Source organism: Plutella xylostella, chromosome 15 (genome assembly GCF_932276165.1).
Source record: "Plutella xylostella chromosome 15, ilPluXylo3.1, whole genome shotgun sequence".
NCBI classification, from domain to species: domain Eukaryota; kingdom Metazoa; phylum Arthropoda; class Insecta; order Lepidoptera; family Plutellidae; genus Plutella; species Plutella xylostella.
The window spans coordinates 3534772-3558999 of record NC_063995.1 but is presented as its reverse complement, the minus strand read 5'-3'; the positions used below and the strand labels follow the sequence as shown (position 1 = coordinate 3558999).

The 24228-nt window shown below is 36.0% G+C and overlaps 5 protein-coding genes across 7 annotated transcripts in view; 2 read left to right on the top strand and 3 right to left on the bottom strand.

The window, feature by feature from the left end:
* The window catches only part of LOC105394910 (ATP-dependent helicase brm), a 35245-nt gene extending 25649 nt beyond the window's left edge, over positions 1–9596 (top strand). For all 3 annotated transcript variants that reach the window (XM_048625903.1, XM_048625902.1, XM_048625901.1), the window contains 5 exons: positions 7025–7221; positions 7524–7649; positions 7949–8075; positions 8517–8694; positions 8891–9596. In XM_048625903.1, the coding sequence (XP_048481860.1) occupies positions 7025–7221; positions 7524–7649; positions 7949–8075; positions 8517–8694; positions 8891–9030 (768 nt within the window). In that variant the 3' untranslated portion in view covers positions 9031–9596. The remainder of the gene's footprint in view (positions 1–7024; positions 7222–7523; positions 7650–7948; positions 8076–8516; positions 8695–8890) is intronic.
* LOC119691141 (zinc finger protein 660) lies at positions 9586–11249 on the bottom strand. Its single transcript, XM_038107761.2, has 2 exons — positions 9991–11249; positions 9586–9868 (listed from the first exon to the last, which is right to left on the bottom strand). Exons 1-2 carry the CDS (start codon positions 11007–11009, stop codon positions 9634–9636), a joined length of 1254 nt encoding a protein of 417 aa, XP_037963689.2. The 5' UTR covers positions 11010–11249; the 3' UTR covers positions 9586–9633.
* Positions 11250–11379: 130 nt separating this feature from the next.
* Positions 11380–14117, bottom strand: LOC119691261 (60S ribosomal protein L5). Its single transcript, XM_038108414.2, has 7 exons — positions 13961–14117; positions 13343–13456; positions 12937–13086; positions 12568–12728; positions 12223–12381; positions 11847–11964; positions 11380–11611 (listed from the first exon to the last, which is right to left on the bottom strand). Exons 1-7 carry the CDS (start codon positions 13961–13963, stop codon positions 11414–11416), a joined length of 903 nt encoding a protein of 300 aa, XP_037964342.1. The 5' UTR covers positions 13964–14117; the 3' UTR covers positions 11380–11413.
* Positions 14118–14352: 235 nt separating this feature from the next.
* On the top strand, positions 14353–16574 carry LOC119691232 (1-acyl-sn-glycerol-3-phosphate acyltransferase alpha). Its single transcript, XM_038108210.2, has 5 exons — positions 14353–14834; positions 15002–15135; positions 15311–15492; positions 15594–15759; positions 15927–16574. Exons 1-5 carry the CDS (start codon positions 14644–14646, stop codon positions 16079–16081), a joined length of 828 nt encoding a protein of 275 aa, XP_037964138.1. The 5' UTR covers positions 14353–14643; the 3' UTR covers positions 16082–16574.
* A 721-nt stretch (positions 16575–17295) lies between these two features.
* Positions 17296–21620, bottom strand: LOC119691231 (protein-associating with the carboxyl-terminal domain of ezrin). The gene is made up of 7 exons (XM_038108209.2): positions 21148–21620; positions 20864–21049; positions 20527–20666; positions 20270–20379; positions 19819–20148; positions 19047–19234; positions 17296–18181 (listed from the first exon to the last, which is right to left on the bottom strand). The coding sequence occupies exons 1-7, from the start codon at positions 21358–21360 to the stop codon at positions 17384–17386; spliced, it is 1965 nt and encodes a 654-aa protein (XP_037964137.2). The 5' UTR covers positions 21361–21620; the 3' UTR covers positions 17296–17383.
* Positions 21621–24228: the final 2608 nt, after the last annotated feature.

Genomic DNA, 24228 nt, shown 5'->3' with positions numbered 1-24228 from the left:
TTACTACAGATCAGAAGCGGTGAGTAACCTTCTCCCATAAATTTTGTTGTGATTCTTGTTGTTGGAATTTATCGGGCCGAGATGAACGTAATATCAAAATGTTGTGTCTTCACCAGTAGATCACACACGAATAGTAGTAATGTTGTTATTATGTCTTGTAATAGTAAGGAAATGTTCGGAATAGTCATATTACTCATATTTATCATTTTCATTAGATTTTTATTGGATATCGATAATCCGATATGCTAGCGACATCTATTAAAAATATAGGGAACTATCCAGTTTCAATTGACATCTGACATTGACACTGTCATTTTGATCATCTGACAGTGTTGACATTACAGGGAGCGTTCAAAAACGATGCCTTGATTACTTTAAAATATTAGCATTATTATTCTGAGTAAAGTACTATTGGGTTTTACGAATTATGAGTTTCTGCAAAGATTTCCCGATGTTACGCTTACTACCTAACGTGTGGTAGATATTATTTATAAATACTAGATAGCCTAATATGATAAACGTGAGTCATTGTTATTGACTATAAGTCTTAAATTAAATTCTCATAAATGATGATTATTGATGAAAATGTTCTTTCTTAACATTAGGTGTAATAAGGGTATGATCATTTATAGCGTTGCCGTTGGGCTCATTAAACTTACTACCGAAAATTACTATGGGTCATTACCTATATAATCATTTTATTTTAGTTGCCAAAGATACCAAATATATTAAGTATTGAAGATTGATAAATTAGGATTATCTATTTAATATCCACCTTATCTGTCATCATGTATATTATAATTAATGTACCCTGAAGGTTATACATAATAATATCTGTGTAGTTATAAAATTATAATAAGTATACCTACTAATGTAAATTTATTCCTTTTTGTTTGAGTTGGAGACAAGACGAGAAAACTGGACCACCCAAGATATATGGGATGCAGCAGATTCAGTTGAAGATGGACAAAGATGAGGCTGCGGTACGGCTGTGCCTGGGGTGCGGCTGGGGCTGTGCCTGCGGCTGGGGTTGCCAGCGTCTACATCTCCGGGTTCAGGCCTGGAGTTGGAGCCGTGGTGACAGCGGCTGTCAGGGCTGTCAACATCAATATCAACCGGACCAAGGCTGGAGGAACAGTGGAGGAGATGGCTATCAGTGGTGTCAGTACCCAGACCGAAGACACCAGACCATACCATACCAGACCATACCATACCAGACTGAGGCGGGAGTCTGAACTTCGGTTCGCATGCTCAATGGCCGACGGGCGGCAGTGGCGACGCTGTCATCAACAGGACTGGAGCTACATCTACAGTTGCATGATCACCATGATTATTATAAGGAGCACCGAACTGGGTGTTATTTACATATTATTTAGTTAGTTTTGATCAGGTGCATAAAGTTACTCGTAATGTAGGTTTATAAAGGTATGAGGTACCTATGTTATGGTTATAAGGAAAGGGAAAATTAATTTGAAACCTGGATGAATTCCATTGCATTGGTATTGTTACTTAATTAATTGTTACTTAATTTTGAATGGTGGTTGCACAGTTATCTTGCAATGTTTTATTTATACTTAATTGCTTTTTGATATAGTGATTTTGGAGGTTTTACAGTTGCTTCAAGTTTGATGATGGAATGTTCATTTGAGGAAGTCTTGATGGTTTTGATTGCATTGGCTGTGAGTCACAGAAGGGTTGCACTGGAGGAGTAATTAATTTGTTGGTCGGGCTTTGTATATTCCAATTAAATATTAATTATTCTAATGTAAAAAGGGAATCTTGCGCATAATAATTGCGTAACTAATTTTGATATGGAATTGGAGTAAAGTCACAATAGGTATAAAAGTACCTAAGTGCTTTGTTCTCTTTTGTGGTGTACCTATATTAAACCGAAACGATAATTATATTCTTAGAGTCCTCCTCTTAAAATATGTCATGTGATATGGTGTCATGGGTGCTATAATTCATTTTGTGATTGAATGATTCTTTGTTTCATAAATGTACTCAGTTTTACAAGGGCATCATTTGATTTTGATTCATATCTAAAATATTTGATATACCTACCTACTTCAGCTAATGACATTTACTTGAAAGGAACATTGTTGTTGTTTTCAGTATTGGTGGGGAATAAGGTGGTAAAGAAGGAAATAAAGTGACCAAAGTGGCAGGGACTGATGTCCGGCTGGGCGAGACTCTTTGGTTTTCCATCCGTTCTCGACCACGTTGAAGGGTTCATGTACCTTCTGTAGACCTTTAGTATGTCTACCCACTCACATAGAGGTTATTGTTGAGTGGGCCTGTTGATTCCATGAAGATGGGGTAGGTGGAAGCGAATCTTGTATCCAGCATCTGTGTAGTAGGTACCTATCAGTCAGCTGTTGTCGACAGACTTGAATGACGCTATGTCCTAACAAGTATTCAGTAGGTACCTACATATATTTACTTGAGTTTAAAATTCCTAAGCCATTATTGAGTCTGTTCGCAATGATTTCAAATGAAGCTACGAGTACAATACGGAATACTGTATGCCTTTTGTCATTGCCTTGCGATTCTGGGACTGTGTGTCATAAATACTTATATGTTGCATTTCAAGTGTTATAGTTGGATCTAATAATTTTATTTTATTAATAATATATTAAGGATTCCAGCCAAATTAAGGTACTTATAGGTATTAGGTATATAATTTAGTATGGTAGGTATAGTAGATGAAATGATGATGATGACTCTACTTTTTCTAATGGGTAAAGTATGGATCATGACTGTGCGCTAATAGCATTGCATAATTAATTATCGGATCTATTTCACCCATACCTATAGTTTATCTAGTAGGTAAAATCTTATGGACTAATGTTATGATTTTCCAAAGATAGTTAGTTGGGGGCCACTACAACTTGTGGCAGTCTATGAGGGTTTGCAAAGTTCTACTTATAAGAAGTTACGTAATATTCAATTGTTGTAGACTTGGCATATAGTGACTTAGACGGTACCTATCTAGTATTGCTGTTATAGGTGGTTAAAGGTGGCTTACATTGAAGTGACGACCGGATATTGAGAGATGGATTAGTTTCTGTTGCCTAGGGAATTTCGAACTTATATTGCCATGTGGCCATTGGCGAATGGCGGTTGCTACAACAGGACTCGTGTGTTTTTCGGAGTTTCCACAGTTCAATATTGTGACCTGCGGATATTACTGGATGCGCTTAATGTGGATATGAATATCATGAGGTATGTGAACATTTGTGAGTGTGAGCGTCTGGAATTTTACACGGAGATGGAGTTGAGGAAAAGATGCATGTATCTATTTACTACATGTTGTAGTTAATGTATATACGAACTGTTGCGTAGGAGAGTGGAGTTTTCAACTTATTAAAGTACTCTTTATCCAGGGAAGTTAGACCGGCTTCGAATTAAAAACATGATTAATTACCTACTTATTAAATTTTATGACTTGGATATATAATAATATGTCAGATAGGTTTTGCCCGTTGGTTTCTGCTGTGATTATTATTATTGTATACCTACTAAATATTCTCTAGAACATGATCATTCTATGGAATAGTACAATCAGTCGAATTTGTCTTAAATTGTCGTTTTTATCTATTTGTTTGAACAAAGTTGACCTTTAAGGACAAATGAGACTAGATTATTTTGTCATGATCATACAAGGATGAATGGATTGATGGACTAATATGCTGAATATCGTCATACATGGATGGCAGCTCGAGGGGATGGGTTATCTAGATATGGAAGCTTGTAGTATTAAAATTTTGTGATTATAAATATTCAACTTAAATGGGATTTACATTGATTAGCAGTTAAGTACTTATGTTAAAATTAAAAGTTATGGATAAAGTTGGAGCGGTATCGAAAAGTCAAAACAAGGTATCTGAAGGACTAGGGTACCTAGTTATTTAATATTTATTTTAAATGGGATTTACATTGGTTAACAGTTATGTTAAATCAAAAGTTTTGGATAAATCTGGAGCAACTTTTGTTTGAATAAAAATATAGGGCAACTTGTTACTTTCCCTTAATAGATTTGGATAAGTACCTGAGCTTAATTCTCTCTGCGCTCTCAAATGCTCGTGAAATGATAACTTCATTCAGCAAGGGATTTCAGGGATTACATTGTATTGTATAGGTACTTACCTAGTTCCATCTTCGGCAATTTGCAATTACCTACTTAGGTATATGTAATTATAATAGTTTTGGGATTTAATGGTATCTTTTTCAGTTAATAGCAGATCAGTAATAATTAATTTAAAAAAAAAGCTTATTATAAAATTGATGACTACTTAGAGGACGTTAATGCATGGCTGTGATAAGTACTTGGCTCTGCTCATATTATTATAATAATTATTATTAAGCTTATAAGTATTGTATAAGTACCAAACTAGTTTTAAGTCTTTTTTTTGAAAAGATGGCTCAGGAGTTTCTTGCCTCCGTTCTTCTCCTTAGACAGAAAAGAGCCCCCCCTTATCCGAACGGAGAGTAATTAAAAAAAAAATGTACACGATCAAAAAAAAAATATGACTTTGACTTTGGATAGACATCAAAATCCACAAAAAAAATATATGTAAGTTCTTTTTCTGACATCTCAGGTTAATTGGTACTTACCTAGGTTTTTACTTACGATTGCGCCTCTGATATATTTCATTGTTTAAACATTATTTAAGGATACTTATAAGTACTTAATACCAGTTGTGGAGTGAATAACTTTCAGAGTTTCATATTAATGCGTGACATTGTAGTTTAATCTGTAAGGAGTAAGTAATATATGTATGATGGATATAATAGATATGGATTGATGCAATTTTTATGGATGATTTGAAGGATAACAATTACAGCAAAACTATTAAGTCATGGAAACGGAAGTGGAACCTAACTAATTGTTAGACTGTATTTAAATCGATTTATTATTTTTATTTAAGAACATATCCGTTTAAAAACTATTATCAATCGGCATGTTATTTTTTTTAAATGAATGTACCTAACTGTAAGCAAATAATTGACAATGATAAAAAGTCTTAGCAAAATCGCACTCTTTATTGTCAGGACTTTATAGTTGGTCTGTATCAAAGTATGTTATGTAAAAGTTAATCATGGAACAAAACAAAGATCCAGAAGGTTGTTATTGTAAAAATACTTAATGGATGAATTTTATGGAATTAATATTAACATTATATACTTAATTATTTAATAATATTGATAGATATGTGTATGGATATTATGGATTGATGGATTTTAAATGGATAATTTGAAGAACAACAGTTATCAAAGTAAAGTTCATGTTATTTAAAGTTAATCATGGTATTAAGATATGGACCAAGGATCCAGACGATTGTTATTGTAAAAATACTTAATGGATGAATTTTAAGGACCAAGGTCATTTAATGAATCGATGTTGAATTATGATGGATTAAGTTCAAGCTCTAAGAAGATGTAACTTAGTAATATCTTAGTCCTGCAAGAATGGGTTTGCAGTATTGCAAGAATGGGTTTGCAGGACTAATGAGTTTTCTATCAGTACAGCTAGAATTGATGGGTTAGCTGGTACTGGATTCCCTGCAAGATAGGAATAATTGAAGTCTGCTAGAATGGATGGGTTAGCAGATTTTGATTTGTTAAGTATCCAGTATTGCTAGAATGGATGGGTTAGCAAGTACTGGATACACGGTTCTCTACTAGAAATGGATGGATTATCAGATTGTTATCTCTTCGTTTATATAAAAATAACGTCTTATTATGGCCATTTTTATGAAATTGTTATTACAATGTACAAGGAGTAGTAATTAACGTTTACAATTTGCACTGATAACTGTTGATTGATTGTCAAGTCATTGTTTTATACAAATATTTTGTCTGATGTTAAAGTTAATAATTTCATTATATTAGTGTAGACCTACCTAACTTAATGATATTAGGTATAATTAATACTATCGATAGTCAGTCTCACTTGCCGAGTGTAAGGTGCCTTTGTATCTACTTTGATCCGTGTATGAGGACATACACGAGGTCAGGATGGACGAGTGTAAGGTTCACTGTGAAAGTATCCTAAATTGGGTATTATTTCACAACATTAATTCATATTTTAATTGATTCTATTATGTTACGAGGAATAGTGGCAACACCGCTCTTGAGGGAGACTGACATTTGATTGACAGAAAGGAATAGGTGTCAGGCGAGATGTCAGAAAAAGGGGGCAATTGGGTTTTTGGGATGAAAAATGGTGGTTCGAGTTGTGGATTATAAAAATGTAATTTATTGCTAAAACTATGAATAATGCTGAAAGTCATGGAAATAAACCTATATCGTGTACGTTTGGTGGTTTTACTACACTATAGTCAAAACTTTAACTAAATTGATAAGTATTTTTTGTGTTAGTGGTTATGTAACGCTAATATTTATATAGATTCTTAGTTAAGATTTATGATTAATTCTTGCCTACTTTACTATCGTTACAATACAATATAAAAGCGACGTAACTACGTGATGATAAATTGATACGTTGTATTTAAAACTGTTTGAAATCTTAAATTGATAGCTTAAGATTTATTACAAGGTACCTACTGTACTTATCCTTATTAATACAAGTTAAACAATGCTTTGTAAATTTATATTTATACCTACTTAGGTATTGTTTTTAAATTTTTCTTTTAAATTTTTTTTGTGTGAGTATGGTATATATCTATATAAAGCCTTGTAAAAGGGGGGTTGTGGGTATAAGTGGGTAGATAAATAATAAATAGTCTTGAACTTGAATTGCTGTTTCACTTACACGTTTTACAGCAATGTATAACCACAGAGGCTACTTTTTCTACTTGAACTTAGATGGCGTTAACCTGAGCTTTACATAAAAGTTCATCTACTTGAACTAAGATGGAGTTCGCGTCCCGCACCCCCGCGCACCTCAGCCTTCAACCCCGATTAGTGGCTTCATCTCATCCTATATAGAAAACGAAATATGGCAGCTCTACTTTGTATTTGCTTTGTGCTACTAACACACTAATATCTCTCTGCACAGGGTCAAAGCTGGAACTACCTGGAAGAGGACGAGGTGCTGGGCCGCGGCTCCCGTCAGCGCAAGGAGGTGGACTACACGGACTCGGTCACGGAGAAGGAGTGGCTCAAGGCCATCGACGACGAGTTCGACGAGGAAGAGGAAGATGATGACGACGATGAGGTGCTGGACAAGAAGCGGAAGAAGGGGAAGAAGAGACGGTCAGTATATGATGTTGATAAATTACAGCCAGTTATTAGTTTAATAAGTAGGTCATGCTACTGGTCAAACTAAACAATTTTTCCCAAGGTCGAAAATAAAGTCTTATATCTACATTCTACTGTAAGTTATGTATTCATAGGAGATTGAAAACCCAAAAAGGTATGTGAGAGGCTATGTTTACTTAGGAACCGTTGTTCGGTTCGACCAATAGATCATGTATTAAATGGGTATGTCATGGTATGTATTTGTTATTGTTTTTACTAGTGACAAAGTAATAAATGTATCGTTATTTTGTTTGCAGTCGCAACGAGGAGTCGGAGGAGGAGGAGGCACCGAGCTCGTCCAAGAAGAAGAGCAAGACCGAGGTGAACCTGCTGAAGAAGCGACTCAAGAGCATCATGAAGAAGATCATCAACTTCGCCGACGAGTGAGTTGCTTTCCATACTGAGAAATTATTACACTGATATGTTAGTAAGTTGCTACCACCGATGCCCGATGATAAAGAAATACCTATAAAAGATATAATAAGCTCGTTATTTTGAGTAATTTTTTCTGTCTTTGAAAAGTGCACTAAAAAAAATGATTCTCCATAACAAGTTCACGATTTTTTTTGTAATACCATTTCCTTATCTAGAAATTAATCAAATGACGTGCAAAATCACCTCTTTCGCCTTACCAAACTACATTTGCGAACACCTGTATACGAACGTGTGGCAACGTCCCCAGGAACGCGCGCGTTCTGTCCGAGCCGTTCATGAAGCTGCCGTCGAAGCGCGAGCTGCCCGACTACTACGACGTCATCAAGAAGCCCATCGACATCAAGAAGATCATGAACAGGATCGAGGACAGCAAGGTACATTAGTTAATTATTCGCAATCTCCGTTGGAGAGCAAAGGGCCTTAGTGAAACGCCGACACTCTTTACGATCTTGAGCCAGTTCAGAGATGTCCGCCCAAGATATCCCCGCCTGGCCCCTTTCCTTCTTGATTGAGCGCTGCGATCTCTCTCGCAGTCTGCAGGGTGTATTGCATTCATGTTATTGTTACTGTAATCTGACAGGCTAATCCTTTCACCACAGATGTGGATGGCTTAAGCTGAGCATCATATGCAAGTACAGACTGAGACGTATTCGTCTGTACTTGCCGTTTCCGTCTAAACCGTTCCGTCTCCGTTTGACCGACAAAGGCGCTGCATGCACGACAGAAACGTTCTGGAGAAGAACTGTACAGGCCCTATGCTCGTGGAGTTAAAGGAATAATCATCACGCTATTTTATACCACTTTCTCTTTTACAGTACAACGACATCGGCGACCTGGAGCGCGACTTCTTCACGCTGTGCGCCAACGCGCAGACGTACAACGAGGACACGTCGCTGATCTACGCGGACTCTGTGCGCCTGCGCAACCTCTTCATAGAGATGCGCCGCCGCTACGACAGCGGGCAGAACTCGGATGAGTCTGATGATAAAGAAGGTTAGTTTGTTGAGCTAGTCTAGGTTAGCCTGTCGAAGGGAAAGGCTTGATGTTGACGTGTCCCAAGGCACTTTCGCTGGTAGGTACTTTGCCAAATTTCATGAGTGGCCCATGATGCCATTCTTCATTTATTAGTTAGCATTCTCAATAGGTCTCAAATAGTCTCAATTATTAATAAAATATTTATGTTGTACAGAGGAGGAAGACTCGGACGGCGAGTCGAACCGGTCCGTGAAGATGAAGATCAAGCTGAAGGGCAAGGGCAAGGGCACGCCGGCGCGCAAGCGCAAGCCGCGCAAGTACGTCTCCGACGACGACGACTACGAAGACGATTAGATTATATTCTACATTACCTATATTAGCTAAGACATTTTCTGAACATTTAATGTATTTTATATTTAGTCGCGCAATGAGCGAGTTAGGAATGGTTTATAATTCATAAATGAGTTGTGCTGTCCAGTGCCGAACAGATTCCGTACAGCGATAGGACGTATGTAGGTAACTACTCGGTTTGGTATTAATTAGTAAAGTTTTATTACCTATGACAACTTTCTTATTAGAACTGTCCATTTACGGGATAACCAGATTTTTTAAATCAAGATAAACATTGGCAAGTTTTTCACCTATATGTGTTTTTTATAACTTGAACTAACGAATACTAGTTTTAAGAATAGGTTAGACGTTAAGTATAACACTCACTTCATAAATTATTTCTGAGAATTTAATATTATCCTTGAAATATTATTAGATGTTGATATTTCTCATTCAATTATCCATAGCTTTTCAGACATTACAAATTCATAATACAATTATTAGTGTTTCCTGATAAGTATCCAATTTATATTTTATGTGTTTAGATGACATACTTACATAAATAGTATACTATAAAAATCTATAAAATCCATATTGTTTTATTTAAAAATCAAATTGAATTACTTTTCAAGATACCATATTTCTGTTCTTTTCTTTAGCATTGCTCCACTTATAAGAAGTGTTGCCATGTAGATTCCGCACATGTTTGTTGACACTGGAGCTGTGCATGAACCGCTGGCCGCAGGCAGGGCAGGTGTAGGGCTTCTCCCGAGTGTGGGTGCGGGTGTGGATGCGGAGCTCACTCAGTGTGATGAAACACAGTGCACAGAGATCACATTTGTATAACTTCTCACCTGTGTGTCTGTGGAATGAACATAAAATGTTTAATAAGGTTAACATAATCCTAAAATAATTGTAATTTAGGTACAGTTGGGAAGCTGGGTAATTAGGAACAACAGTTTAACACATGGATTAAGAAATTACCTTTTAATATGTTGAATTAATACAGATTTTCTAGGAGTCTTGAAGCCACATAAGTGACACTCAACAGTTTCCTGGAGTTTGTGTTTTTTTCTGTGATTGATTAACTCAGATGATGTTACAAAAGTATTTCCACAGTCCTCACAGCTGTAGTTATGGACATTATAATGGCGCCGCATGTGGCTTTCATAAGTTTCCTTTGATTTTAAGTTTTTAGCACACAATCTGCAACAGTAGGTTCCTTCTTCATGGACTTTGAAGTGTTTCTTAAGAGCACAGGCAAGTTTAAATTGCTTTCCACATGTTGGGCAAGTGTAATATGTTATATTACTATGGATTTTGCTGTGAGCAGTCAGAGCAGATGCTTGCGTGAAGCTTTTCCCACAGTGGCAGTGGTACGGCTTCTCACCACTGTGTTTCCGCATGTGATTCACCAGAGTCTGGCTATGCGGAGTTGAATATGAACATTCAGTACAATTATAGAGACGCGTTGCACCAAATCCAGTCACTTTTCCCACATGTTTTCTTTTCTCATGCATTAATATTTTATGTCTTACCAATGATGCCTCAGTACTTAAAGTTTTGTCACATATCACACATTTGTAATTTTTTACTTTCACATTCTTATGAAGGATCTCTTGGCTTTTGGAACAAAAATCTATGTGTGGCTTAACATGTGCCTCATCAGGATCACTCTTGCAGCTAAATGTATCCCAATTTTCATCAGTTGAAACTTCTTCATGAACTTTTGTTTGTACATTACTATTTATATGACTCTGCATATTATGCGGTGCATTTTGGCATTTAATTCGAAAATCATACGCTAAATTAAGTTCATACAAGCACGTATCACATAAATACTTAGAGAAGTGGATTTCCATATGAAAAATAACCTGTGCACAAATAAATATTTTCTGGAGGATCTCTTCAGTATCCTTACTATCAGATATTAATGTAATTCCTGAGATACTTCTTTCGTCGATGTCTTTTATACAAATCATACATATCTTTTCACCGGCCATGGCTATTTTCGACTGTAAAAAAGATTTTAATGTTTTGTTTATTAAAATAAATAACACTGACACGGATTCGGCTACGTAGTCTGTGCTGTGACAGGCAACGACAGCACAGAGTAATTTACTCTGTCAAACGTCAGCTGATTAATTTACCACAGAACACAATTTACTGTCAAGACAATCGAGAAACGGAAATTCGGAGTAGGGCATGAGTAGGGCCCTTGGGTGGGACGACAAATAAAATTCATAACGGGCCAGACTAATATTGTGCCACGGAAAGATTCGGTCTCGGTCATAGACTATTACATGAACCCTACTTGGGATCTTTTGGGGAACTTCTAAGATTATTAGAATATTAGGAAGAAAACTATAAAAATCCTGTTCAATGGCTTTTATTTTAATTGCGCCACTTAAGAAGCCTCGGCCTGAGCCTGCAGTTTCTTGATGTAAGTCTCCTTCTTCTGCTTGATCCTGTTCTTCCTCTCCGCAAGGGTGAGTTTCAGTTTGTTCCAGCGCTTCTGCTTGCCAGCATCCTTCTTGGCTTCCTTCTTCTTGTGTGACGGGTCAGCCCTGATGGCCTCATGCGCTTTCTTGTAGTTGGTCTCAATCTATAAAATAAGTAAGAGTTATGGTTAGTATTTTACAAAAAATCTGAATGTGAAGTAATTTGGAATTTATTAAAAATGTATGCAATGGTTTAAATTGAAATATCATAGTGATAATTTAAGTATAAAACCACACTGCAATTAATTTAGTCCAATTTCGACACACACATTCATGAAAGAAGGCATGTAATTTGATTGGACGTACATTTCTAGCATATAAATAAAAAAATATACTTACAGCGTCAGCAGTAACTCCGAATTTAATGTATTTGCCAAACTGTCTCTTGAAGGCATCTTCATCTTCTTGTTCCAAGTTACGCATGTACTCAGCCACGTGGAGACCAAAGATGTGGGATCTGTAACAATAACATTAAATGTTAGCACCTAGTTGGAAAAATTCATATGCAATGTTATAAAACTATGTTATGATTATTTTGTTTTTAAAACCGGTTTCAGGAACTTCATAAATGTATTCCTATGGACAACCAAAAAGCCTTAAAACTTAATTTTGCTCCAATAAGGCTGTCTAATTGATAGATATTCTATTAATTAGAGGATGAATGGAGCAGTACTTTTTTAAGGATAAAATTTAATAACATAGATTATTAAGGTACCTGTGAACTTCAGCATTGAATTTCTTTGCCTCAGCATCGTAACCAGGGAATCTTTTGACTGAATGTGGGACATTGAGACCTCCATCCACTGCACCCTTCATGGCACCAAACACACGAGCACCGGTAGTTGTTCGTGCAAGGCCCACATCCAGGTAACATCTGAAACAATGGTCTGCCATGAGTTCATTGCATCTTATCACAGTCTTATGACATTCACATAATAAGGCTCAGAGATGAACATAATAACAACAGTATTTAGAGTGATTGTACGTCACTTCAGACCGCCCGTTCTGAATCATCATTGGAAAACATGAAGAGTAAATTAATAAACAAAATATAGCTTACCTGAATGCTCCAGGTCCATTGTCAACAGGTTCTACATTGTATTCATCACCAGTGACATCTGTGGTACCAGTGTACAAGGTGTCCAGACCTAGTCTTTGAAGCAGGCGCCGAGCCAGCAGCAGACCTGTGCAGTAGGCAGCCGCATAATTGGTCAGACCTACCTGGAAATTGTTAAGAATTTGTAGATTTGCTCATGGATTAGGTTAGTTAATTAAGATTAAAAATAGTATTCAGAAATGAACCTATAACAACAGGATTTTGAGTGATTGTACGTCACTTCAGACCGCCCGTTCTGAATCATCATAATACTAAATGTTCACCCTGCATTATATATTAATAATAGGTAAAAAAACAACTATGAACACTAACCTTGATGCCGTACTTGGGCAACTCGTGAGAGTATGCAGCACAGACAATGTGGTCTCCCTCAATGCGAGAGTATGCTACTTGGCATGTCACATCCTTGTTGGAGAGACGCACAGTCAGGCGGTATTTGGGGGTGTTGTACTTGTTCTTGTCCTAAAATAAATAAAGAGACTTATTAAATAAAGGTAGATCTGATTATAGACTTTCAATAAGTTACTAACAAGTATCAGAGACACTTTATAATCATGACTGTTGTGGTCGACTACAAAATCAATTTATCAATGCACGTAAAACACGGCACTGGAAATCTTTTCTGAATCTTCCAAAACATCAGATGACGCGCATGTGTCGGTATTTCATCATTTAATTCCTGATGTTGTGAATACTATGGTTAAGAATAAGAACATACCTGAACAGTAAGGCGTTTACGCGCGTAATAGTCGGTTTTTCCTTCACGACGCCTCTTGAACTTAACTTGGTACCTCTTGAAGTACTGCTTGCACTTAACAACTTTGACGAAACCCTAAAAATTAACACACAACATTACTATGAGGAAGCTCACCAAGACATGGACAAGTCAGTTGACAACATTTTCTCTCAGAGACACTTTATAATCATGGATGCTATGGTTAATCCAAAATCAATTAAATATTACACGTAAAACACGGCAATACCAATCTTTAATGAATCTCCCATAGCATCAGATGACGCGCATGTGTCTGTATTTCATCATTGAGGTTATAAAAATGTTAACCTCTTTAACTAACAGATATTGAAAGTAAACACTTGTTTTATATAATAGAGATCATAATAAAACCTGCAAACTACTGAATTGAACCCTTTATCACAATTTTTTCAGGCTTTGACCAACTATTTAACACCAGATTACACTGTCGTTACCCGTCATCAATATCACAATCCAAAATTTTTGCAACGATCACAAGGATTCTATAAAAGTAACTCAGTAATTTATTAAGTTATAAAGAAAACTATAAAGAGCACAGAGTATTTAGTGGATATATCTCACCATTTTATAGACTTATTGAAGTAAAGCCGAAATAAAGTCGGCTTTCACTTCAAGAGAACTACCGGAAAAGGATATTTTTTAATAATACTGTAGTGTTGCCATATTCGCAAGTATTAAAAAAAACGTGCTATGTACTAATCTGTGGTATAAAGTAAGTCACATACACACTGCTACAAATGAAAAAAAAATCACAATATTTTTAATATCTGCACCATAGAAGCAATAAATTAGATAGTAGCTTTATACGGTCGAATGGTGTAGTGGTTAGTGACCCTGACTGCTATGCCGAAGGTCCCAGGTTCGATTCCCTGCTGGGGCAGATCACTGAGGAAAAAAAACACTACGTTATACAGATATTTTATTATTATTATACTTTAACCTACTTACCAACTTAAGGGGGGACCAGTTCTACAAGTTAATGAATATACACTACGGTGTTCAAACTATCGGACGTAACCTTGTACTGACCTTTAGTTTTCGGACGTCCGAGAGCGATCTGGCATGAACCGTCCCGAAAGATCGTGCAAACTTATCAGTCCTATAATGTGTCCCCCTTCTTTACGAATGCATATGAAGCTTGAAGTAAGCAAGAGGTCTTCACCACTTGCCCGTGTATGGAAACCACTATACCATAAAATAAATATTTCGTGTTGCAACACTTTTGGCGCAATTTTCAATCAGTCATGGCTTCCTTTTACTCATATCCTGAATTATTTTTGGCGGGTTTTATATTTACTTTACCTTTTTTATATGAAAAAAGTAATGTTTTTCGATATTATCTTAAGTTTCTCCTATATTATGCGTATGTGTTAACAGTTTGCACTGTTTTAATGCCAGTAGTTCTTCTTTACCCTCGCGACGTTACGAATCTAGTGTAAGTTATTGATTATTTTTTGCCGCTAAATGTCATCCCAAAATAAATTTGAATTCATGCGATAGTGAAAATGTAATGAATGACTTCGTTCGTTACATATTTATCGTTAACATAATTAAATTACGAAGACAGTTAAATCAAAGACCAAAATTTCAATTCTGTTTCAGCCTTGCTTCGAAATTTTGTCGCTACGCATCTAACATAGTTGGAATAGAATGGGAACTAAGAGGTTTACAAAACTGGGACACGGAAGAGAGCTGTATTGTAATATCAAATCATCAAAGTTCTCTGGACATTCTCGGTAAATAAATGAAAACTATTACGGGGTAAATAATAGCAGCACATTAATCTTTTTAAAGAAATGAAAACTTTTATGATAATTATTTGCAAAAACCATTCCTAACTTTTGCGGGACTCCTTTCACCCGTGAATGCCACACGCAATTAATTAAAAATACCAACCCATCTTAATTTCAGGTATGTTCCACATGTGGCCTCGTATGAAGCGATGCACTGTGGTGGCTAAACGACCTTTGATGTTTGCTGGAGCATTTGGATTTGGAGCTTGGCTTTCTGGATTAGTTTTTATTGACAGACTAAAAACAGACAAAGCAAGACTCTTGATGAGAGAAGCTACTCAAAGAGTTATCCAGGATAAGGTCTGTACCTATCATTTTATTTATAACATACACAAAGTATGTATACTATCCTCTGAAAACATAATAAAGACATTTAATTATATTTCTGTATTTTTTTTCAGACAAAACTATGGATTTATCCTGAGGGAGCTAGATATAATAAAGGAAGCATACAGCCCTTTAAAAAAGGAGCGTTTTTTTTAGCGATTGACGCTCAGATTCCTATTATGCCTGTTGTATTTAGTCAGTATTATTTCCTGGACAGTGACACGAAAACATTTGAACCAGGTGAGATCATGGACAGTTGATGAACTTAATTATTAGTATTTAAAGCTCTTATTACTCACATTAAGATATTTTATTGCTTATTTAAATTACTATTAGATAGATTATTATTATGATACTTATACCTATTAATAAATAAAAATATGACTTTAAATTCAATGAATTTTCAGGGAAAGTAGTAATCACGACGTTGCCACCGATACCTACAAAGGGCATGACCCGTGACGATCTACAGAATCTGTCGGACCTGGCGCGCCAACAAATGATAGAAACATTTAATGATAGCTCCAAGGATATTGTTGTACAGAGGAAAATTGCCATCTAGGTATTATTATTATAAGTTTATATAGGATAACCAAGTTAAGAAAATCACACCAAAGATTCATATAATTAAATATTTATTTACATGTTTTTATATTGTATGTTTATGAGCGATTTTTTATTAGTGATGGGCATTTAGTATTGCAAAGCAAAATTTAAGTACTTATAACTAGCACTTTTCATCCTAATAATTCTCAATATTGTACTTACTATGTAAATGAAACTTACGCATGCGTAATGCGTTAGTTTCAAATAGATTCCGTAAATTATTTGTACGATAAATTAGTACCTACCTCCTTAGCGTTAGTTTGACGGAAGAAACTTTTTCGTACAAATAATTTAAGAAGTTGTAAGCAAGATATGTATGATGCTAAATAGTTTAAGCAAATCTTTATGGAGAGTGCAAGTTTTTAGTAAGTAAACGTGAATTTGTATGGAGGAGTTACTACTTTATTACCGCTTGGTGCCGTGTCTCCCGCACCATACAAATTCACGTTTACTGACCGCTTCCCTGACCACTCTGATTTATCTATAAGCTACACATAGAATAATAGTTTTAAAGTATAATAAGCATATTACTCTATGGTATTGTATACCTAACGTTAGAGTAATACACAGTTAACACAGCTCAGCTTGAAGCATTTAAACTATTTAAAAATTAGCAATAATTTTGTGTTTGACTTCAGAAGATAATAATATTTTACAGTCCATTCTATATTTTTGGTGACTGGATTAAATATATTTTATTCCAATTATAAATAATTTCACGTGTTATGATAAGGAAAATGTTACCTATTTTATAAGAGTTAAGAATAATTTAAATTATTGTTTAGGCATTGTGATAGAAACACTTATTTTCCAGTGAAATATTAGTTTAATTGAATCACTAGAACAATGACAGGGTGAAAGTGATAAAATTCATTAACAAATTGCTAATTAATGACCAAGTACATTACTTAGATTTTAGAAGTGCTAAGTGCTTAATGAATCTAGCCCAAAATTGATTGTTTAATTTATGTAATTTTCAACTACTATAAGTATGATAATTTTAAAAAGCCTTCCCCACATTCGCCAATCTTCCATTTGGTTAATATTTTAACATCACTTATAAAATTGAATAAATTATCACTTTACCCATGCTGTAATTTTATTGTGCATAACATAAGTTAACTATTGAAAATCTATCTTGCATATTTTACAACATAGGTTGATAAAAAATATTTTTATATGATTTTATTATTTATTTACACATATAATTTATAATACATCTACATACGATACGAATTGAATTCTTACATTACAGCAGTTAGCTCCAGTCGTCGCCCCAGCCCTCGCTGCCCTCCCCACCCTCGTCCAGATCGGGCACAAAGTTCAACTTGCTGCTCAAATCCGTACTTACAGATTTCACGTCAACTACATTTGATATAGTCGGCTTTTCAATAACTGGAGTCATATCCGCAAAGAAATCAAATTCATCTCCACCTTTTTTCGTGAACTCGAACTTTTGATTTTTTATATCCAAGTCTGATATGTCAACCATATTCTTTTTCGCATCAAGAGCTGCTTTCCGTAGGTAATCATTCTTATCTATCTTCGATTGCGGGTTCGCAGGCACGTCTAGAATATTGTCATTCAATCGTGTCTGTTCCTCCTGTGTATCCGTTAGTATGAGTAGGTGACCATCGGAATGTTCACCGGAATGTATATTGTGATGACTGTTCTCCCAGTCGCTCCAGTCCTCCTCACTTTCCATAATCTTACTGTCTGATTCTAATACTTTCACATCGTCGTCTATTGCTTCTCCTCCGACAGGAGTCGGCCTTTCGTTTAGTGGTAAAGCTAGTGAATTATTGCTTCCTTGGAAAATTATTTCTTCACTGCACGAAAAATCTTGCAGGGACTTAGCAGGAAGATTAGAAGTTCTGATTGTTTTTGAATTACAATTGTATGTGCTATTTTTCGAGTTTGGTCTCCCATCAGTAAACAATTTGATTCTCCTACCTCCGACCACTGTATCTGCTCCCAGCACGGGCACTAACTCACTCAAGCATATTAATGTTGCCGCTACCAAATTGTCATCAGTATCCTTGATCCCAAGAAGTAACTGTGAAGAAAAAAATACATTTAATTTTTAAACTTCTTTAACAAAATTTATCATTGAACAACCGCCATCCTGTTCACATTGGGGCACTTTCCGCGTGCTCTCATCAATCAGCTAAATTTGGGCGCTGGGCGAACGACCTCAGACCATTTGTTAGTCGTATACCTCGAAATCAAAAAATCCTTGTAGCTTTTCACCTATTCGCATTTCGCCGCGATATCAAAATTTCTGAATAGATTTTTATTCTTGTAGTATAATTTTTGATCGCTACTGACAATTGTCTGAAAAAATCTTTACTTTCCTGCCTGCCTTCACTGTAGTCGCTTTTCACTTTGATAGATATTTGTTTGTAATGCATTATTAGGTACATTTCGCGATATTTCTTTTACACTACAACAATATGCGACCCAAATAAGATGCGACATAAAATACTTACTTGCTATTGAAAATATATGCAGCTTAATAAATAAGCTATTGATAATACATGCTACATACAAATTTGCTACTGTTGTAAAAATCTGTTAAAATATATGCTAGTAACAAAATATACTACCGATATTATACGCTACCACAAAAAACGCTATCAAGGTGAAATGCGAATAGGTGAAAAGCTACAAGGATTTTTTGATTTCGAGGTATACGACTAACAAATGCCTCAGACAAGTAGCCGGTATACAGTGTGCCGTGTGTTGTGGTTGTGACACACCTTCGGAGAGACCTATCTATGATTAAAGTAGGGAGATGTTTTTTGCCTGATGATTATGGTGAAAAATAAAGAGTGTTTGGCTAAATAAGTTATCTAACATATCCTTCCCAAATAAAAAAAACTTTATGTGTCTTAAACTTTATAAAATATCACTGCACTAACCTCCGGTAGAATTTGTTGTGACAGTTCTTCATGGGTGAATACATGGACGAATTTTGAGAAATGCGTTAGAAGGAGCAGCCTTATTTGCGAATCTCGCACGCCGAACAGCTGCAATACTCGGGGTTTCAAATGCTCCTTGAAAACGGCAAGACTAAAAAAACCATTGTTTTCATCATCTGCTGTTCTTTCTGAAAGTGTATGGTTTATTTGTTTAATATTACTGTTTAATATTATAGTATTAAGTAGTATGTCGTAATATCAGTTATCAATGTTGATAATCATAATCAAATAGATAGCGTCTAACGTTTAAGTATTTTCAGTGCCAGTGTCTTAATATTTAGTTGCAACATTTATAATGATTTAATTTACCAACAGGAAAAAATCGAGTCGTTCGTCAAGTCGCGCGCCTTAGAGTCGCGCGCCACGCGAGTTGGCATCTTCTGTTTTTTTATATCGTCAACTCGCGAGCCCATGTAAAGTACGGTCAGATGCAGGTGGTCCAGGTGCAGAGGAGGTGTTCGAAGAGAACAGTTTGCCAAGGGAGATTAATTACTGATTTTATTTTAAAGTAAAGTCTTATAAAATACCCTATACATTTTAATTAGTTACCTTAAGCAAAATAAATTATTACTTTTGTGGCTGACTCTACATATTTTCACAGTCGAGCGAGTTGACGACAAAAAAAGTAGGAAAATACGGGAGGGGCAACTCGGGCGTGGCGCGCGAGTCTAAGGCGCACGACTTGACGAATGACTCAAAAAATCATGATTACCATTATTTGGCTTGAATATGTAGGGTATGACATCCTTCCTGGCAGTGTCGTCCAGCAGCGTGACCCGCGCCAGCAGCAGCCCGCCCAGCTGCGCCGCCACCGTCTCCTCGTCATAGCTCCGCAGATTCTCTAGGATGTTAGAGAAAAACGAGCTCTTCTCCTCGTTAGACTTCAAAGGCAGGAAGTTGAGGAATTTGTATATTGATATGAATTCATGGTTGAAGAAGCTGTGCTGCAGCACCTCGGACAGGTCGGGTCTTTGAGCGGGGTCGCTGTTCTGGAGCTTGTCGTGACAGTACTTTCTGAATTCGCGCAAGTGAGGCACTTCATCTGTAATGAAAATTTTAAAATATATATATACATCAATATCTGTATAAGTAACTCTTTTCCAGAATAAGAACACAATATATACAACAAAGAAAATATTCTCAGCTCTTGAATGCTTGCTTACCATCTTTACACCCTTTAAAGACATCTTCCACTAAAACAGCAAATGCATACTGATCTACTTTTCCAGTCACTTTGTATGAATCTTCACTTGGATCTACAGCCTTATCATATCTGAAACAATATTTTATTACAATTACACTGTCTTAAGAATGCCTCTTATAGTTTTATAATAATTACTATGAATTAACAATGTAGATCATACACAATTTTATTATAAAAAGTTCATGCACAATTTCATCTATCAATCATTACACTCACCTATGGATTCTTGCATGCTTCAGATAAGCAGGAGTCAACTCAGTGAAGGAGCATAAGTACTGTAGTCCGCCGAGCTTCCACTGGCCATCCCCACTCACATACACAGCTGATAAACTGACATTGTTGTGGGACATACCAGCCTGGATAAAAATATACACATTTTATTATACAGTTAACATACACAATATTCTTATTTATTATTAGTCTGAAAGGTATTTTGCAGCTTCAAATCAATATAGATAATAATTATGAGCATTGTTTGCATGATAATAATATTCATGTTTATTTGTCTAGGCACTTTTGTTTACTTAATATTTAGAATAAACAAAAAAAGTACCTGCTCGTGGAGGAACACCAAAGATCTCAGAATATTATTAAGTCCGATACAAATCTGAAGAGCATTGTTTGAGCTGAGCACTCGAGACAATGGTTGCACAAATTCAGTAGCAAGGTGGAAGGTGGACCTCTGCTGCCATGATGATATGTAGCGAACTATACATGGATGGCGGTATTTCAATAAATTCTGGAAAAAAGTAATAAATAAGCCATTAGGTCAAATTGCTCAGAGTGCCTAAATTGATAAAGTAATCACTTGTAATGAGTATAAATATAATAACTTACATTGGAAAACTTTTCTAATGGTGTAGAAACAGACCACAGGGGTCCCAGCACTGCTTCTCCCTTAAATACAGAAACTGAACCATCACTTTTGAGGCTAAAGTATCTGCAGCTATCCTTGATTGTAGCTTGGTACTGAGCCCAAAAGTCTGTTACCTCAGTAGGGTTCTCTTCGATCTCCAGGCCCTTAAGTTGAGAGTTTTCATTGCCCATCATTTAATTCTCATACAGATAGAATCACTGTTGATGGTTGACATTCAAATTAGAACCCTCTAATCCATCAGTTCACCAAAATACGATTATAATACGTAGTTCAAAACATTATGCAAGAATTTTATAAATTACTGTCTTGTTCATTTGGTTTATTGGTCAGCGGCCTCAACTGAAACTGGAATATTAATATTTCCAAATAAAATTAAATCACAACACACGCACCAAAATAAAAAACGTCACCATGATTAATTTTATGTCAGCTGATTCTGTCACTCAAGCAAATGAAACAAAGATGGTAGTGACTAGGTTGTGGCTAGTCGTTTCACACTTTGGTAGTGTATGGGTTGTGACTAGTCGTGCCAAAGCATCTCCACACTGGGCTCGCTAGCTTGTGACTAGTCGTGCCAAAGCATCTCCACACTGGGCTCGCTAGGTTGTAACTAGGCGCGTAAACAGCCATTCGCTAGTGAACGAACCACTCAAATATGCTCCATATTGCAACTCTATAAAGTTAAATTTGTATTGTAAGTATATGACATGAACATGACTCAAGTTGCTCTTCATTGTGCCCCAGCAGTGCGGACATGATGGGTCGCGATGAAATGTTTTCTATTGCATGAATATAAAGTAATTGTATTGTATGGACAGTTCCCCAAAATTGATAATGCAAATAGAAATCTTCGTCATTGTTCGGCAACGGTCGTATTCCCGAGCGTTAGAAAACTATTATGTATTTAGAGTGGTTAAGTGCATTTTCTTCATGAAATTTTAGTAGAATTATGTAATTGGTGCTAAAAGAGATAATTGATTTATCAGTAACGAAATTTGATTCGATAATTCATAATATTAAAATTTACTTCGAAAATGTTACAGTAGGTACTTTTCAAGTGTCTTACTGAAGCTGATGTAAAGATGGATGAAAGAAGGTTTGAATAACACAAGGTTTATATTATAAGGAGAAATGGATTTCAAACACAGGTTTATATTAAAAAATTTAAATCTCAGTTCAAAAGTATTTACAGCACTGATTATTTCACATCAATAAACATGTTTACATTAAAATCTCAGTTCAAAAGTATTTACAGCGCTGATCATTCACAATAATATTACAATTACAAACTTGGTCTTTTGGGTGTGGCTTTATTGGCCTGTATATACTCATTTTTATTATTATAAGTAAAAGATAATATTATGAATGTTATACGTTGTTTATTCTTGTAGAATTAAATTCGGGGATAATCATGTAGGATGTGAAAGAAAACATCGTGAGGAAACCCCAATATCTAAATTAAGCACATCTAGATATGTGAACCCACCAATCCGCAGTGGACCAGCGTGGTGGGAAATGGTCAAAGCTTAGGAAGGCAGTTTAGATCTTCGAGATATGCACAAAGGTTCCACTTGAGAGAGCCAGGTCTTACACCCCCACAGACAATTTAATAGAATGACCCACTAAATAAACGAACGACCCAAATCTATCTTACTGAAAACCAAATTTAAGTACAGTACTTAGTTATATACAATACAATTACTTTATATTCATGCAATAGAAAACATATTGCCACAATAGCGTAATATTGTGTACAAAGGTCCTCTGGTCTCTGGTAGCTGTTTCATCGCGACCCATCACGTCCGCACTGCTGGGGCACGGGTCTTCTTTCAATGAAGAGCAACTTGTGTCATGTTCATGTCATATACTTACAATACAAATTTAACTTTATTGAGTTGCAATATGGAGCATATTTGAGTGGTTCGTTGACTAGCGAATGGCTGTTTACGCGCCTAGTCACAACCCAGCGAGCCCAGTGTGGAGATGCTTTGGCACGACTAGTTACAACCTAGCGAGCCCAGTGTGGAGATGCTTTGGCACGACTAGCCACAACCTATAGTGCCACAATCTTATCTGTTCCGGTGGTCGACTGTGGAACTAACAACGTCATTGTGAAAAACAAGAGAAAATCCATTTGATTTGTCAATTTCTTCAAAGACGCTGACGCTACATAATTTAATTTATTTTGTGGTTTTCTGGTTCAAATAATGCCAAAAGCGCTGAAAAGTGATGCAAGAAAAGTTATATTAGATGTATACGCTTTATGCAAGAAGAAAAACGTAATAAGGCGCCTTTAATTCCGTTTGAAAAATTGGAAGAACGAGTTGCAGCGGCTACAGGTTAGTGTTGCCAAATATGACGAATAATTTTACCCATATCCCATATACTTACTCACATGGAATTTTATCAATATTTCCCGAGAGACCCGTGCCTCAGCAGTGGGGACGGGATGGGTCGTGATGAAAAGTATAATCTTTATTTTTATTTGATTACAGGTGTGAGTGACAGATTGGTTAGAAAAATAGTTAAAGAAATGAAACATGCTGAGGAGACAGGTGAAAAGATTTCTACTCCCGGGAAGAAAAGAAACAGAACAAAAGGAAGGATTGAAGTTGATGATTTTGATCTTGGTGTCATAAGAAGAAAAGTTCAGGAATTTTACTCGGAAAAAAAGGAGATTCCTAGCATTCCCAAACTGCTTAACATTCTGAGAGAAGATATTGATTTCAAAGGCAGCCGTGAGGTTTTAAGAAAACTTCTGCATAAAATAGGTTTTCGATACAAGAAAACAAAATCTAATAAAAAAGTTCTAATAGAACGCAATGATATTTCAGCTTGGAGGGCAAATTATATGCAAAAAATTAAAAACAAGGAAAACGGTGACAAAAAGAATGTAATATATTTGGATGAAACATATATATTCATTCATCTCATACAGCTGGACGTTGCTGGCAAAGTGATGACATTGATGGTGTATTAAATCCAGTTTCAAAAGGAAACAGATGGATAATTGTACATGCCGGAGGACAAACTGGGTTCGT

What these genes read in the sequence shown, in the direction of transcription:
- LOC119691141 (XM_038107761.2), bottom strand. Translation starts at nt 11,009, where the DNA reads ATGGCCGGTGAAAAGATATGTATGATTTGTATAAAAGACATCGACGAA. An exon ending in TTAATTCAACATATTAAAAG is followed by an intron (nt 9,869 to 9,990) that starts GTAATTTCTTAA and finishes TTCATTCCACAG; the next exon opens with ACACACAGGTGAGAAGTTAT.
- LOC119691231 (XM_038108209.2), bottom strand. Translation starts at nt 21,360, where the DNA reads ATGATGGGCAATGAAAACTCTCAACTTAAGGGCCTGGAGATCGAAGAG. An exon ending in TGGTGTTCCTCCACGAGCAG is followed by an intron (nt 20,667 to 20,863) that starts GTACTTTTTTTG and finishes ATTTTTATCCAG; the next exon opens with GCTGGTATGTCCCACAACAA. An exon ending in CACAACAAATTCTACCGGAG is followed by an intron (nt 18,182 to 19,046) that starts GTTAGTGCAGTG and finishes TTTTCTTCACAG; the next exon opens with TTACTTCTTGGGATCAAGGA.
- LOC119691232 (XM_038108210.2), top strand. Translation starts at nt 14,644, where the DNA reads ATGGCTTCCTTTTACTCATATCCTGAATTATTTTTGGCGGGTTTTATA. An exon ending in CGCGACGTTACGAATCTAGT is followed by an intron (nt 14,835 to 15,001) that starts GTAAGTTATTGA and finishes ATTCTGTTTCAG; the next exon opens with CCTTGCTTCGAAATTTTGTC. An exon ending in CACGAAAACATTTGAACCAG is followed by an intron (nt 15,760 to 15,926) that starts GTGAGATCATGG and finishes ATGAATTTTCAG; the next exon opens with GGAAAGTAGTAATCACGACG.
- LOC119691261 (XM_038108414.2), bottom strand. An exon ending in TGCCCAAGTACGGCATCAAG is followed by an intron (nt 12,729 to 12,936) that starts GTTAGTGTTCAT and finishes AACAATTTCCAG; the next exon opens with GTAGGTCTGACCAATTATGC. An exon ending in TCGGAGTTACTGCTGACGCT is followed by an intron (nt 11,612 to 11,846) that starts GTAAGTATATTT and finishes CTTATTTTATAG; the next exon opens with ATTGAGACCAACTACAAGAA.